Genomic DNA, 16,138 nt, shown 5'->3' with positions numbered 1-16,138 from the left:
TAGCCCACTAGTACCTATACACCCAAGACCCACTATAGAAACCCAGACTCAAGGCTAGGAAGGGCCTAGGAGGAACAGCATTCAGCGGTGGGGAGCTCCACCAATTGCCTGTTTGCTCCAAACATCACTCCACTTGGGGGCTGTCAGCATCATGAGACTTGACAGTAGGAAAATAATGAGGTCCCAGCCTCCTGGAACCTTAATACCTGTGATCGCACCCAGAGACCACAAATGAAATAATAATGAACATTATAACCCTGAGATACTCGAAATAGAAGCCCCAAACACTCCACACTGCAGCTGGAGGCCAAGAGGCTGGGAAATGGGCAGAGATGACCAAAAGGCCCAGAGAGAGACAGAACTCACAAACGCAAGTGGCAAAGCCTTAGCAGTCTACAAGACCCTACCATATCTTTCCTCACCTTAACCGTTCTCAATGCCATCCGGTTTTTACCCTCAGCAGAGAAGAAATTGTCAGACCTAGATGTCAAAGGGGGAAATTGAATCTGAGGGAAACAGGGCTATGAGACAGGTATCCAAGAGTCACCTCAGCCCTGCCCCTTTGTAATACTAACCAGAGAATCCGGGGGAGGGGCTGAGTAGGAGGCAAGTAGCCATTAAGTAGAGAGATGGCAACCAATATGCAAGGATACCCTTGCAGAATTCATTTTATCTTTTTTTTTTTTAATCGGGGGAGGGCTCCAGGGGCATGGGCAGCCTGAAGAGGCGGAGCTGGGCCTCCTGAGAAACCCACCTCTGCATTCCCTATGTGGAGTGGTCGGAGCCATATTGTCTTTGCTCCCTCATTCCCAGCTCCAGGCAAGTCGCGTTAAGGATCAAAGCACGGGGCCCACGCATGGGATCAGATGGCTCTTGCCGGTTTCCAGTCTCGATGAGCTCCCCAGCCTATGCAGTCACTTGTAGTACAGAGATGGAAGATCAAGGCCCAGAGACATAATATGACTCTCCAAAAGTCCATAGCAACTCAGGCTCAGAAATCTAGGCTTCTTGACCAGAACGTACTAGAGGGGGACACACTGTTGCTTCCTTTGTTGAACCTCCTCTCGGGAAATCTAATACTTAATTTTGGCTGTCCTGACACCTGCTGAGGGACGTTGGGGGGCTTCTAGACAACGGAAGCCGCACAAGGACATGGGGGTTTTGGTCTGTTGGTCCCTGATGTGTCACCGGCCCCTAAAACAGTATTTGTTCCATAGTGTGTATCCAATAAATGTCACGTGAACGTTATGTCCAGAGAGACAAAACTGTGAAAATGGCACAGTGAGAGAAGCCTAAAGATCAGGAAGCCATGGGCTTTAATTTCAGATACATGAAAGGCTCATACTCGGATCAAGTCTTCTGTGAGGGTCAATTATATGCCAAACACCAAATTTGGTGCTGGGGAGTCCGTGAAAGAAAAGCAAGTCATGCTCGATCTTCATTTGTAAGGCAGGGAGGACTGCGGAGGTAACAGTCCTTTTCTCTCGGTCTGAGCTGCTCTGCCGGTGGTGAGCTCAGCAGGACTGCAGCGATCATGCAGGGCGTAGGCCGCCCACCTGTCAGAGGCAGTGCCAGGAGGACGCAGGGCTTGTGGGGGGGAGCTCCACCTTGGCAGAGGTCACTTCCCACCCCCAGATTCTCTGCTTACAAAACCCTGCAATCTTCTGACGTGGTAGACTCGGATCTCATTATTTTCTGACTCTCAAGGTCCCATGATGCTGACAGCCCCCAAATGTTAAGTCTGCAGTTTGCCCACGCCCTAGGATCCAAGATGAAGACAAAAAGTGAATTCTACAAGGGTATCCTCAGTAGGTGGCGGAGAGTGAGAAGTGTACCCCACCCCACCTCCAAGAAGCTTTAGGGGTACAGCTCAGATACAGGGGTGTCGGGGACGTCGCGAGACTGAAGTCCGAGACGTCGCTGACAGCGCCGGAACACGTGACTGGCTGTCGGGAGCGCAGCCCGCGGAGCTGGGCCTGGTCTGTCACGTGATGAGGGGGCGCCATGGGGTGATGTGAGATACGAGGCTCTCAGACTGCGTGCAAATGACGCATTCCCAACCCTTTGGGCAACTAGATTTCAGTTCTAATATGAGATGTTCCGGTGAGGGGGGGGGGGGGGGGCGGGCTCTCGATCCAGGCAGCCTGGCTTCCGTTCGGCTGCGACAGTTTCCGACCTCCGCCTTTCCCTCTAGCGAGGAAGAGACAGGACCTCGTGCGCATGCTCGGAATCATCCGCCGAGGGGCGGGGCCGCAGCTGCGGGAGCAGGATGGGGGGAAGAGAAGGGAATTCCAACCTGTAGAACTTTGGGGGTCCTATGGTCGGGTTCCTCCCGGCGGCTGTGGATGGTGAAAGGGGCGTGGCCTTTGGAGGCTCGTGGGGGTGCTGGGGTTCGCAGGGTGAGGAAGAGGGTGTCAAGTGTGAGAGAGAGGTGCAGGACTTCCAAACTTAGAACCTTGAGGCCCTCGGGGCTCAGGTCCGGGGACGGGGCGCTCCGGCCGCCATGCGCGACAGGACACATGAGCTGAGGCAGGTGAGAAACTGGGGCCGGGAGGGCGCGCTGGAATGAGAAGCTGGGGCCGGGCGGGCGCGCCTGGATTGAGGACTCCTGCTTTGGGGTCCGGGAGGGGTGGCTGATGGCCAGGAAGGAAAATCCCGGAAGCCCATGGTTCCTGCGGGACGAGAACCGCAGCAGGCAAGCGGTGCCAATGACTCCGGCCCTGGCAGGGGGACAACAGCTCGGACGATGAAGATGAGGTTCGAGTCGCGCTGGTGGTGCACCCAGGTACCGCCCGGCTGGGCAGTCCGGATGACGAGTTCTTCCAGAAGGTAAGGGTCCGGGGGACCGAGGAGTAGGGAGGATTACAGTACCACTTATGTCTTCAGTTCTCATTGTGATCCTCCCTAGGTCCAGACAATTCGGCAAACTATGGCCAAACTGGAGAGTAAAGTCCGGGAGTTGGAGAAACAGCAGGTCACCATCCTGGCCACGCCCCTTCCCGAGGAGAGTAAGCGAAATCCGGGCTCACTCACGTCAGCCCGGTGGATTATGGGGGATGTAGTTCTATATTAGATGATTGCCTGGGTGGGTTTGGTTGTGGTTTGTGGTAGAGGCTGTGGTTTGGAAGTGTTGACCTTCTCTTGTTTAGGCATGAAGCAGGGCCTCCAGAACCTGCGCGAAGAGATCAAACAGCTTGGGAGAGAGGTCCGGGCACAGCTAAAAGGTGAATGAACTTCAAGGGCCTCGGCCAGGTCATTCCCTGTGATTCAGCCCTGTTGCTGGGGAGTTGTTCCCTACACAAGCAAGTGATATATCCAGGTCACACAGCAGGCCTGGGTCTAGGATCTCTGACCTGTGGCATCCAAGCCATGATAGTTTTCATTGCACGTGCTGGCCTCTCGAATTCCTTTATTATTGTTTTAAATTTAAATTCAAAACTCCTTACTGTTTTAGTTCTTGGCCCAGTGTGTATTCTTTGAGCAGACAGGTGAGGGATTTCTTAGGAGACCTCTTCAAACTTGTGGGAACCCACTGGTGTAATACAAAGAAAAACTTCTCTTAGAAGTTCAGAATTAGCCTCCTCCTTCCCCACCTCTCCCTCCTATGTAATCCAGGCAGGCCCTGAATTCACAGAGATCCATCTGTCTCTGCCTCTTGAGTGCTGAGACTAAATTAAAGGCCTGCCCCAACCATGCCCAGCTGACTGACTGATCTCACTTCCTTCTTTCTTCCTCCTCCTCCTCCTAGTTCCTTCTTTTTTTTCCCTCCTCTCTCTTCCTCCGCCATCATTACGTGTTACTACTAAAATACATCCCTGCTCATAAGTCATTTTGTAAAAAAAATTCTGTGAAGACAAGAACCTTCTTATTATATAGCTGAAATTTAGATGTGGCCCTATGTTCTGGTCCCCAAACAATTTTTTAAATTTTATTTAAATTTTTGTATTATATATTTTAAACCTTTTGTTATTTTTTGGAGACACAATATGTAGATCATGCTAGCCCAGACAGAAATCAGCTGGCCTCCCAAAGAAGTTTTAGAAGTCTCAGGACAAACCCTCCTTTCTATCAACCCTTTTATTTCTCCCACAGCTATAGAGCCCCAGAAGGAAGAAGCTGATGAGAATTATAACTCAGTCAACACAAGAATGAAAAAAACCCAGGTGGGTTTCTTTCTCCTACAACTAGGGCATTTCATCAGGTGTTTCCTAGGTTTCAGAGTGGTGACTGTGTAGCACTTAGAAACCTTGATTCTTGGATCTCTGTCTGTCCTGATGATTTTCTATATGAAGAAGCGTATGCTTAACAGAGTGAAAGAACTTGGTATAGGTAGACAATCCCGGTCTCAAATGCTCAGTCCATTATAACACTCTGCTTCCTCCCTTCAAAGAGAAAGTGCTGTATCAGACATGACGTAGGCCTGGCTATGGGAGACATACTTTCCCAAAACCAAAATGGGGAATTTGGACTGAATAGGAACAAAGATATTTCTCATGTAGGACTTGGTCCCTAATTGCTCTCTTCATGGAAGCGACAGAAATAAAAAATGGCAAGCAGGGCTGGAGAGATGGCTTAGTGGTTAAGAGCACTGACTGCTCTTCCAGAGGACTTGGTTCAATTCCTAGCACTCACATGGCAGCTAACAACCATCTGTAACTCCAGATCTAGGGGATCTGATACCCTCACACAAATATACATGTAGGCAAAACACCAGTGCTCATAAATTAAAAAAAATAATAATAAAAAGAGCCAGGTGTGGTGGCAGAGGCAGGCAGGTCTCTGTGAGTTTGAGGCTAGCCTAGTCTACAAAGCCAGTTCCAGGATAGCCAGTATTGTTGCACAGAGAAACCCTATCTTGAAAAACCAAAAAAAAAAAAAAAAAAAAAATGACAAGCCAGGACATCCTTGACTCCATAGATAGAATTCAGGAGATGAAGAGGGGCTGGCAAAATGGATCAGTGAGTGAAGGTGTCTGCTTCTAAGCCTACAACCCAATTCGGTCTCTGATCCACATGGTAGAAGGGGAACCGACTCCTGCAAGTTGTCTTCTGACTTCTACAAATGTGCCATGGCACACATGCCCTCCTCCGTGCACACACTAAAGGAATGTACTGACGTATAATGTAGGGACTGGAGCGATAGCAAAAGTGGCAGGGGAGCTGAATTCAGCTGGTGCTGCTCCCTGACACAGCACCCACGTCAGGTAGCTCACAACCACCTGTCAGCTCTAGGGCAAGGCCTCTGACCTCGTCAGACACCGGCACTACCCACAGATGAATGCACATAATTAAAAATAAAAGGAAGGAATTCTGGGGCAGCAATGAAGTGGAAGTCATATCAGGCTGTGTCTTAGTGAGGAGATTTGATGCGACCTGACAGGACCCCTCTGGGTGCAGAGTGAAGAGTGGTTGGGATATGTGGAGGTCAAGACTGGAGCAGGAGGGAGGTTGGGTGGCTTGAAAGGACGCAGAAGTGGGAGTTCAGGACAGTGCTTATGAAGGAATCAGGAGAGGAGCGGGACCCACAAGAGGACACCTATGGTGGTTATTGGTGTGAGAGGGTCCTGTTGCCCATGGTAGTAGCGTGGTGCCATTGAGTTGGTGAGTGTACCTGCAGTCTAAACAGCCGCAGTGACATTCAGTCAGCCTTCAACAATGCACACCGAGTGCCTGTGTGCCAGACTTTTAAACTAAAAATTCTACCCTTGAGACATTTACATTCTAGTGGGGCAAAAAACTCACTAAATCAGTATTTTATTTTTTACTTATTTGAGTCAAGGTCTCACTAAATAGATCTCACTGGACTGGAACTCACTATGCTGCTAAGTCTGCCCTCAGACCTGGAGATCGCCTCGATTCTGCCTCCCCAGTGCTGGAATTAAAGGTGTAGCCACCCCAACAGGCTTAAATTATTTTATAATCTAATAAGTACTAGGGGTTAAAACAGCAGAAAAGGAGGGAAAGTATTGGCAGGGGAAGGAGTGTCATTAAATGAGGGGAAGAGTAGAACTGAGTGGTGGACTTTGGACTTGGCGTGCAAGGCCCTGGTTTCACTCTCCCATATACAGAAAGCACCCGTCTGTTTCTTCTGTGAATGTGTGTGGATACATATGCCCACCATGGTGCCTATATTGAGGTCACCTTTTCCCCCTGCTGCAGTGGGGTCTGTCTGTGTAGGCTGCTGCGCTAGGAGTCTCTTGCCTCTGCCTCCTGTCTCTCTTTAGACGGGCTGGGATCACAGCGGCATGCATGCCACCACATCAGGCTTCTTACCAAGGTTCTAGGATCCTTGACTCGGTTGTCATGCTGCACAACCAGCATTTTTACAGTCTCAGCCATCTCCTTAGTCCCACCCACCTCCACATAAATTTAAAAAATAACTAAGGGCTGGAGGTGTCAATCAGTTCTTAAAGTGCTTGCCCAGCCCGCACAGGGCCCCAGGTTAGATTCCTACCGCCACATAACGCAGCTCCCTGTTGGCGCACACCTGCCATGAGAGCAGGCCAGCCTGGGCTACATGGGACCCTGTCTCAAACCAGACAATAGTAATAACAATTAATAAATAAGATCAAAATTAAGAACTCAAAAAGAGCTGGGCGGTGGTGGCTCACGCCTTTAATCCTAGCACCCGGGAGGCAGAGGTAGGCAGATCTTTGTGAGTTTGAGGCCAGCCTGGTCTGCAAGAGCTAGTTCCAGGACAGGCTTTAAAGCTACAGAGAAACCCTGTCTCAAAAAAAAAAAAGGAACTAAAAAAGAGGTGAATCCAGATGTGTAATCATAGCACTTGGAAGGTAGAGACAGAGGATCAAGGAGTTCAAGGTCATCCTCAATGAGCTTAAGACCAGTCTGAGCTATGTGAGGCTATGTCTCAAAACCAATTAACCAACAAAAAATAAGTAAGGAGGGGCCAGAGAGATGTCCCGGCAGTTAAAAGTGCCAGCTATCCTTCCAGAGGACCTTTGATTCTCAGCACCCACATGGTGGCTCACAGTCTTCTGTAACTCCAGTCTCAAGGATCTGACATGCAGGCAAAATACCCATACACATAAAATAAAAATAATACAGATTAAAAAAAAATAAAGGATTGAAGACTTAAAGGTACTTTGGGGATGAGCATTCTAGGCAGACGGACCAGTGTGCAGAGGCTGATGTGAGCATGTTTGGTTGAGGAAGAAGCTACTGGGGAGGAAGGAGAGAGAGGGAAGTAGTGAGGAGGGGTGGGAAGAAGCAAAGTCATGGGCATAATGGGGGCCCTGACAAGACCTTTGGCTTTTGTTTGAGGAGTGAGGAAGCCTGCCAAGGTCCCGAGCTGGTTATGGCCTCGGCACCTCCAGGTAGTTCCTGCTGATGCCCAGCCAGACTTTCTGTTCTTAGCACGGAGTCCTGTCGCAGCAATTTGTCGAGCTCATCAACAAGTGCAACTCGATGCAGTCGGAGTACCGAGAGAAGAACGTGGAGCGCATCCGGAGGCAGCTGAAGATCAGTGAGTTGGGGCACCCCACCCAGCGGGCTTGGGAGCACGGGTTTCGGCTCTGAACTGACCTTTCCTGTTACAGCCAATGCTGGGATGGTGTCTGACGAGGAGCTGGAGCAGATGCTGGACAGCGGGCAGAGTGAAGTGTTCGTGTCCAATGTGAGTGACCACGGCCAGCATCCCTCTGGGGCCTTCCGTCTTTGAGTCCTGGTTTCTTTGTGTGGAGGGCAGACCAAGGCCCGGGCAGGAGTGACCTGGAATGCTGGGATCATAGGTTAGAGGGCAGTTCCAGAAGCTCAGTAGAAGCTTTGGACCAGCTGCTGTAACATCCCTGTAACATCTTCACCAATTCCTGTCTGCCCTCCAGATACTGAAGGACACACAGGTGACACGCCAGGCCCTGAATGAGATCTCGGCACGGCACAGTGAGATCCAGCAGCTGGAGCGCAGCATCCGTGAGCTCCATGAGATCTTCACTTTTCTAGCGACCGAGGTGGAGATGCAGGTGGGTACCCAGGGAAGCCCTGTGCAGCCTGAAGCCCTCGCTGTGACCTGGAGTTAAGCTCCACCCTAAGACACTCAACCTGGGCTTTTATGCTCTTCCAAGATGGGGCATGCTCCCACATGGTGCCCCCTTCATCCATAGCCGAACTCTCCCCACCTCCATAGCCACCTCAGTGCCACTCCTTGATCCATAGGGTCCCACCTGTGCCTCCAGCTTGCATGGCCTTGATCATGGCTTCCCTTGCTGTGACAGAACCCCCCCTTAATGCTGTTAGAGCTGTGGAGAGCTGTTCCTAGAGGGCCAGCCTCTCAGTCTCTAGAAGGTTGGAGTGGTACCCATAGGCCTGGCTGTAGGGGTCCGGGTGGGCTTCCAGCCTTGTCCTGACCTTCTGAGCTGAACTCCACGGTGCTGCAGCCAGTCTCTTCTGCAGCTGGCAGTCATGGTATGGGGGGGTGGAGGGCTGTGATCCAGTGGGAATACTAGGAGGAGGCAGGGAGAGAGATGGAGACAGGCCTAGAGTGGGTGAATTCAGACAAAAGTTTACTATCTATGAGAAAGGTGCTACCATACAAGGCCTCAACTACAGATGGAGGTTATATGGGACACAGGAGCAGAGAAAAGGGGCAACATGACAGGAGTGAGGCCTTGAAGCCATGGTTACTCTGAACGGTTCTCAACTGTTGTCCTGCAGTATCTTTGTTAGTGTTTTTCTGCCAAGAATGTCTTGACTAGCCAGGCAGTGGTGACGGAGGCAGGTATTTCTCTGTGAGTTCAAGGCCAACCTGGTTTACGGATCGAGTTCCAGGACAACCAGGGATACACAGAGAAATCCTGTCTTGAAAAACAAAACAAAAAACAACAAAGACGATCTTGATCATTTCGGGCTGGGCCGGGCAGAGTAACTGTTCCCCGCCTCCGTGCCTGGTTATCCGTCCTCTCTGAGCCATCCCTTTCCTGAGCAGGGGGAGATGATCAACCGGATTGAGAAGAACATCCTGAGCTCAGCAGACTATGTGGAGCGTGGGCAAGAGCATGTCAAGGTGGCCCTAGAGAACCAGAAGAAGGCGAGGAAGGTAAGCCTCGTCTCCTGCCCCAGCCGTGGGCTCTCCTGAGTGACTTCCCATGACCCTCCCTCTCTCACAGAAAAAAGTCATGATTGCCATCTGTGTTTCTGTCACTGTGCTCATCTTGGCGGTCATCATTGGCATCACCATAACCATTGGATAATACTACATGTTCTTGGTGAGATATGGTGGACACGCCCCATCCCTGGCACTGGCCTTCCTGCCTCCTGTCAGATCCATTTCTCTCTCCTTCCCTTGCAGGCACTGGGAGAAGCAGAGACCCAGCGTCTGTGGAGGCAGGGCAGGCCTCCAGCCGAACCCACTCTCACGCTGGCCCTGTGCAGAGGGCATATGGCTCTTGTGGGGCTGGCAGCTGCTCATTCCTGGAGTCCTCCCCTTCATGCCACAAGGCCTGGGAGAGAGTTTGCAATGTCCTGTTTGTCTGGGACACATGGTTTTGTAAAAAATTAAAAAAAAAAAAAAAAAACGAAAGAAAGAAAAAAAAGCTTGGCACACTTGTGCCTGTGTGTTCCTGAAAAGGCTGGCCCAGACCGCCAAGTATCCATTCTCCCTTCTCCCTGGCCATTACTGGTGCCAGGCCCAGTCTAGACAGGCTCAGACCAGACTTCTGTAGAAATGCAACCACAGCAGGCTGGCTCTCGGGGTGGGGGTGGGGGGGCGGGAGTGGGGGTGGGAGGGTGGGGGGCCAGGGAGAGCTCACACTCAATGGGATACACGGCCCTGAAACTATAAGCTGCCTAACCCAATGCTGGGCCACGGGTGAGGCCAAGCATTATGTGTGAGAGGTACCAGTGACATGCCTGAGGCCAAGAGAAAGAGACATCTTGAGAAACACATGACCAGACAGCAAGGGTAGTTCTCGGTGGGGCATTCATGTGGAATGTTAAACGTACTAGGGACAGGTTGCGTAAGAAGTTGCCAGGGAGAGAAACCAGCAGGCTAGGTCCTATGGCCTGAGATGGGCACTGCCTTTTACAAGAGGAGTGTTTAGAGACTCATCCCCCACAGTGGCCGCTGCCTGGCTTATGGGTACTGTCCAGTGGAAGTAGGCAAAGGAGCCTGGAACCTGGATTTTACAAGACACACAAGCTGCATGCAGGTCCTGATTCTGTGTCAAGGCCAGCCTAGACCACATAGCATATTCCAGGCCATCCAGAGCTGCTTAGAAGGACTGTGTCTCAGAGGAATAAAAAGAAATGAGTGTGTAGTTGGTATGGTGACTTTAATCCCAGCATTCAGGAGGCTGAGGTGGGTGGATTTCTGAGTTCAAGCCCAGCCTGTTCTGCATAGAAACCTCCAGGACTACATAGAGAAACTGTGTCAAAAAAAAAAAAAAAAAAAAGTGTGTGTGTGTGTGTACAGGTATGCATGCAGAGGTCAGAGGTTAACTTTAAGGGCTAGCTTCTCCTCTTCCATTGTGGATTCCAAGGTCAGACTCAGGTTACCAGATTTGTGTGGCAAATGCTCTTACCTGCTGAACCATCTCCCTGGTCCCTGATTCTGAATTCTCAAGAGCTTCTCCTCCAGGTGCCTAGTTTCCAGAGAAGGATGTAGCTTTTTATGAGGACACATGCATGGTTCAGGAGGAAGCTGCTCCTGGCCCAGGCTTGGTTAGATTCCGTGGTCCTTGGCTTTGATCTCCAGGGCTTTCCAGTCACCCTGTCCCATCCTGCTTTCACAAGACCCTGCTGCTCAGCCAGCACTCCCTATAATTGTGCTGAGTCCTGACAGAGCCAGAGGAGACAGCCTCGTACACTTCCTGACCACCTGGGAAGGGACAGAATGGGAGATTGGCCAAGTGGCCCCTGCCCATCTTCATGTGGCTGGTGGCCAGCCAACAGCTGGAGTCCTAGATTGGTCCTAGATTCATGCTGTCTGTCTGTGGGACTTGTTTTGATCTCAGCTGGGAAACAATGGGTTAGAGAGCCTAGGTTTGCATAGGGAGTATCAGGATTGCTTGGTGTCCAGGGAGCAGCCCCTCCCATCAGCATAAAGTAGCTCATTTTAGGAAGCTTATATGTGCTGGGCATCACATGAACTCCCCAATAGTAGTAGGATCACTGAGTGTAAGAGACAAGGTAAGCCAGGCAGTGGGGCACACTCCTTTAATCCCAGCACTTGGGAGGCAGAGGCAGGAGGATCTCTGTGAGTTTGAGGCCAGCCTGGTCTATGGGCTCACTCCTGACCTGTTGGCTGTATTTGTCCAATTTCTTATGATCAGATCCTCAGAGCTCACATGAAGCAAACGTGGTGTGCATATGTGCCATCCCAGTGGGCCTCTGGTGAGATGGGAGCTGGAGACAGGAGTCCCCAAGAGCCTGGGAGCCAGCTAGCCTGGTAAGCAAGAGACAAGGTGGAAGGTGGTTGTCCTCTGACCTCTGCATGCACTCACACAGATATGAACATGCGCACACATATACATACACCATAACACATAAACTATTATCTTTGCCATATCAAGTGTACAATTCATTCCTTTTGTTTGCTTTGATTTTTTGTTTGTTTGTTTTTTCAAGGCACGGTTTCTCTGTGTAGCCTTGGCTGTCCTGGGACTCACTCTGTAGACCAAGCTGGCCTCCAACTCAGAGTTTCTGGTCTCTGCCTCCTGAGTGCTGGGATTAAAGGCATATGCCGCCACTGCCTGGCCAGTTCATGCCTTTTGTAAAAAGCCTTCATAGTGATTCTCAAAATATCTGTTCAGTTAGTCAAGGTGATTAGGGGAAGAGAAAGATGAACAGCTAAGTCGGCTTTCCCAAGATGTCAGTAGACATCGGCTACCTACAGCCACATCTAGAGAGGAAGCATTTTTACAAGAGTCACTCTTTACACTTTTTTTACAAGTGTCACTCTTGTCCCAGGGAACCGATGGGAATCTAATAGGTTCTACCATTGACCAGGAGGTGGGGCGCACACCTTTAATCCCAGCACCTGGGAGGCAGAGGCAGGTGGATTTCTTGAGTTCAAGGCCAGCCTGGTCTACAGGTGAAGTTACAGAACATGCAGAACTACACAGAGAAACTGTGTCTCAAAAAGACAAAATGAAATGTTTTCTGGGTATGCGGCATGCTTGAAATCTTAGCACTTGGGAATCTGAGGCACAGGATAGCTGAGTTCACAGGACTTCCAGACTAACCCTTAGACGTTTAAGTTAGGGGCTTAGTGATTAAGAGCATTGGCTGCTCTTCCAAAGGTCCTAAGTTCAATTTCCAGCAACCACATGGTGGCTGATAACGGTCTATAATGAGATCTGGTGCCCTCTTCTGGCCTGCAGGCATACATGCATGCAGAACACTTTATACAAATAAATCTTTTTTTTAAAAAAAAAAAAGTAAGTCCAAGTTAGCATGAAGCTGTTCAATGACGTCAAAAGATCCAGGGTGGGGTTTTTGTTTGCTTTGGTTTTTAAGTGCTCTCCCTTCCCTAGGATACTGCCCTCATCTAGTGACTCAAGATGGCCCTCTGCCACTTCCCCAGCCCCACCCTTGGGTTAGTTTGCCATTCCCCTAAATTGCAGTACAAGTTTTATAGGTGATTTGTTTTTAGAATATAAATCACATCACCAGAACCAGGTACAAATGTCGCTGAGAAAGAATGTTTTTATTGCCCAGCAAGTTCTAATACTGCTGGGCAGTATTAAAGTGTTAAAGGTGGCACACACCTTTAATCTCAGTACTCAGGAGGCAGAGGCAGGTGAATCTCTGCGTTCAAGGCCAGCCTGGTCTACAGAGTGAGCTCCAGGACAGCCAAGGCTACACAGAGAAACCCTGTGTTTAAAAAAAGAAAAGAAAGGAAAGAAGGAAGAAAGAAAGAAAGAAAAAAGTTCTATTACTCTGATTTTGATTTGGCTTTTTGAGACAGGGTCTCTGTTGCCCAGGGTTGCTTTGAAGTCTTGGCAATCCCTATACCTCAGCCTCTCAATAGGCCTGGGATTAGGGTTGTAATTGTTTTGAGACTGGATCTATACCAGGCAGGCCTTGATCTCCCAGTGCTCCTATATTAGCCTCCCAAGTGCTGGGATTTCCAGAAATCTCAGCTTAGGTGCTTGTTTTCTGTTTTATTGCTCTGAACTGAGGGGAGAATTAATATTTGCAAACCAGTGGGCATTGCATTACAGTCAGCACAAATATTAGCTTTTCCAGGTTATACTCATTTTGGGTGTGTGTGCATGATCCCCTGAAATGAGTCACTGAGTCACCATGTGGGTGCTAGGATCCAAACCTGGGTCTCCTGCAAGTGTTCTTAACTGTGAGCCATCTTTCTAACCTTACTCGCCACGTAGCTCAGGTTGACCTCAAATTTATGTCTGTCCTCCTTGGTGCTGGGATTGCAAACCTGCACTTTCTATTACTCATTATCAAATTCTCACACTCATAGGCTTCCAGCCCACATTTATTATTTCACAGTTCTGGAGGTGAGAAGTCCAAAGCTGTGTCTCTCAGCTTCCTGCTGGTGGCTCAGGGCAGAATCTGTTCCTCTTTCGGGTCTAATTGTTGCCTGTACCCCTTGGCTGGGGGACCCATCTTCCACTAGAAAGCACATCTGTCTGTCACCACTTTCTAGCAGTAACTTCTGTGTCCTCTTATAAGTGCCATTGTGGGGCCAGGCTGAGGTGGCGCACGCCTTTAATCCCAGCACTCGGGAGGCAGAGGCAGCTAATCTGAGGCTAGCCTGGTCTACAGAACAAATTCCAGAACAGCCAAGGCCACATGGGGAAATCTTGTCTCAAACAAACAAAAATAAATGCGTTTGAGATTGCATTGGACCCACTCAGACAATCGAGCTCCATCGCCAGCCGTTTTGAGTTGCACAGGTCCACAGATGCTAATTGTGATGCGGGCCAGATGCTCAGCTGGGTCCGGAAAGTCTCATATCTCCCAAAGCTTTTGCTGTATAAATGAATGCTACCAGATTCCAGCGAGTAGGGTATGAACATAAGTGTGTGTGTGTGTGTGTGTGTGTGCGTGCGTGCAAGAGCACGTGTGCACACACCAGTGCCATGCTTCCTATTCCATGTTTAACTCAATTTAGCAATTTATTCACGAAATTTTTATTGAGCAAGATTTATGTTCCAGACAGTATTGTAGGCGCCTGGGGAAGAGAATACTAGAAATAAAGGCGAGGTCTCTGCTTTTATACATGGCGTCTGTTAGTGGAGAAGTCAGGTGAGTAAATTGGTAGGATATCCTAAAACTGTAATAGAGGATGGCAGGAGGGAAGCTAAGGCAAAAGGATGGAGCGTTTGCTTCCAGCCTGGGCTACATATCCAGATTATCGCAAAAGAAAAGGCCTGAGTCAGGATGGGCCTTTTACATCCAAGCAAGTGTGAGGTAGAGGCAGGCAGATCTCTCTGAGCCTGAGGCCAGTCTGGTCTACAGTGCAGGTTCCAAGCTAGCCAGGGTTACACAGTGAGACTTTGTCTTAAAAAAAAAAAAAAGTAAATAAACAAGAAATACAGTAAACGTGTCAGGATGCTGGAGCCAGCTGCCCTAGCGGCTCTCACAGGAGCCATTTTAGGAAAGATGACTAATGCTGGTTGGCCCTGAGCCCCACAGGGCAGGACAAAGCCATGAAGGATTATTTCCACTCTGAAAACCTAAGGGAGTTTTCCAAGGTAGAGTTTTGTTTGTGTTTTGAGACACGATCTTAATTTGTAACTCCAGCTGACTATATAGACCTGGCTGGCCTTGAACTCAGAGAGATCTGTTTGCCTCTGCCTCTCACATGCTGGGATTAAAGTCAAGTGCCACCACACCTAGCTCCTAGGTGGATTTAAAAATGCTTTAAAGGGTCATATATTTTAATTTATGTGTATGTGTATTAAACCCAAGGAGGCCAGAGGCATTGGATCCCCTGGATCTGGAGTTACAGGCAGTTGTAAACTACCTAATATGGGTTCTGGGAACCAAATCCAGATCCTCCGCAAAAGCAGTGATTACTCTTCCATACTGGTCATCTCTCCTGCCCTTCAAATGGATTTTTGTACATTCTTCGAATGGGTAGCTTCCTTTCCCCTTCCACCTTCCAGGTGTCTGCAGTTGTTGGGCTGTGCCTGTCCCATCCCACTGTAGGTGGGGAGCAGTGCTGGGATCAAACACAGGTCGCCATGCATGCGGGGTGAACACTGTAGGGCTGACACACATCTCAGCCCTTTTTCAGTCGCACAGGTCCACGGCTGAGAAACTGCACTGCAGGGCTGACTATACCCACAGAAACCGTACTGCAGAGCAGACTGTACTCACAGAAACCGCACTGCAGAGCAGACTGTACCCACAGAAACCGCACTGCAGAGCAGACTGTACCCACAGAAACCACACTGCAGAGCAGACTGTACCCACAGAAACCGCACTGCAGAGCAGACTGTACCCACAGAAACCGCACTGCAGAGCAGACTGTACCCACAGAAACCGCACTGCAGAGCAGACTGTACCCACAGAAACCGCACTGCAGAGCAGACTGTACCCACAGAAACCGCACTGCAGAGCAGACTGTACCCACAGAAACCGCACTGCAGAGCAGACTGTACCCACAGAAACCGCACTGCAGAGCAGATTCTACCCACAGAGACCACACTGCGGGGCGGACTGTACCCACAGAAATCGCACTGCGGGGCAGGTACCCACAGTGGGACCTCCTTCTGATTTTGATGATTGATAAACCTTGAGGCTTTAGAATAGGAGACTTTTTTGAACTTTGACAGGGTTAGAATTTTGGGAAATATCTTTTTGCATGTGTGACAGACATATTATATCTTTGAAGGCCAGGAGATGTGCTAGGTAAAGTAGCAACCCCCTGAATATTCCATGTCCTGATGTCTATGAATATATTCCTTTACATGGCGGAAGATTTGTGGTTTTGTTTAGTTTCCATTCTGGGGATTGAACTCGGGGCCTTGTAAATGCCAGGAGATGACACTCTACCACTGAGCTCCACACCCCGCGACTGACTCTATGGTTGACAGATCCATGCCTGCGTCTCCCTGGGGAGGTATCCCAGGCTGGTGCTCCACCCGTGGTCCTCCTGCCTCTGTGTCCTAAGGAACTGTGATGACAGCAGGTGTCATACATGTGCTGGCTGA

General features: G+C 49.7%; 1 protein-coding gene across 2 annotated transcripts; it reads left to right on the top strand.

Moving 5' to 3' along the window:
• The first annotated feature begins 2,170 nt into the window (after nucleotides 1-2,170).
• Nucleotides 2,171-9,557, top strand: Stx4 (syntaxin 4). 2 transcript variants are annotated; one of them, XM_048455044.3, is made up of 11 exons: nucleotides 2,191-2,533; nucleotides 2,728-2,829; nucleotides 2,909-3,008; nucleotides 3,150-3,224; nucleotides 4,093-4,163; nucleotides 7,374-7,482; nucleotides 7,556-7,632; nucleotides 7,841-7,978; nucleotides 8,941-9,051; nucleotides 9,122-9,220; nucleotides 9,304-9,442. In XM_048455044.3, the coding sequence occupies exons 1-10, from the start codon at nucleotides 2,504-2,506 to the stop codon at nucleotides 9,203-9,205; spliced, it is 897 nt and encodes a 298-aa protein (XP_048311001.1). In that variant the 5' UTR covers nucleotides 2,191-2,503; the 3' UTR covers nucleotides 9,206-9,220; nucleotides 9,304-9,442. The 2 variants fall into 2 exon arrangements, with proteins under 2 accessions (XP_087764528.1, XP_048311001.1); XM_087908402.1 differs by lacking the exon at nucleotides 9,122-9,220 and having other exon boundaries at nucleotides 2,171-2,533; nucleotides 9,304-9,557.
• Nucleotides 9,558-16,138: the final 6,581 nt, after the last annotated feature.

Source organism: Myodes glareolus, chromosome 7 (genome assembly GCF_982192425.1).
Source record: "Myodes glareolus chromosome 7, mMyoGla1.1, whole genome shotgun sequence".
NCBI classification, from domain to species: domain Eukaryota; kingdom Metazoa; phylum Chordata; class Mammalia; order Rodentia; family Cricetidae; genus Myodes; species Myodes glareolus.
The sequence above is the reverse complement of the archived record's forward strand: the minus strand, read 5'-3'. Positions and strand labels throughout refer to the sequence as shown.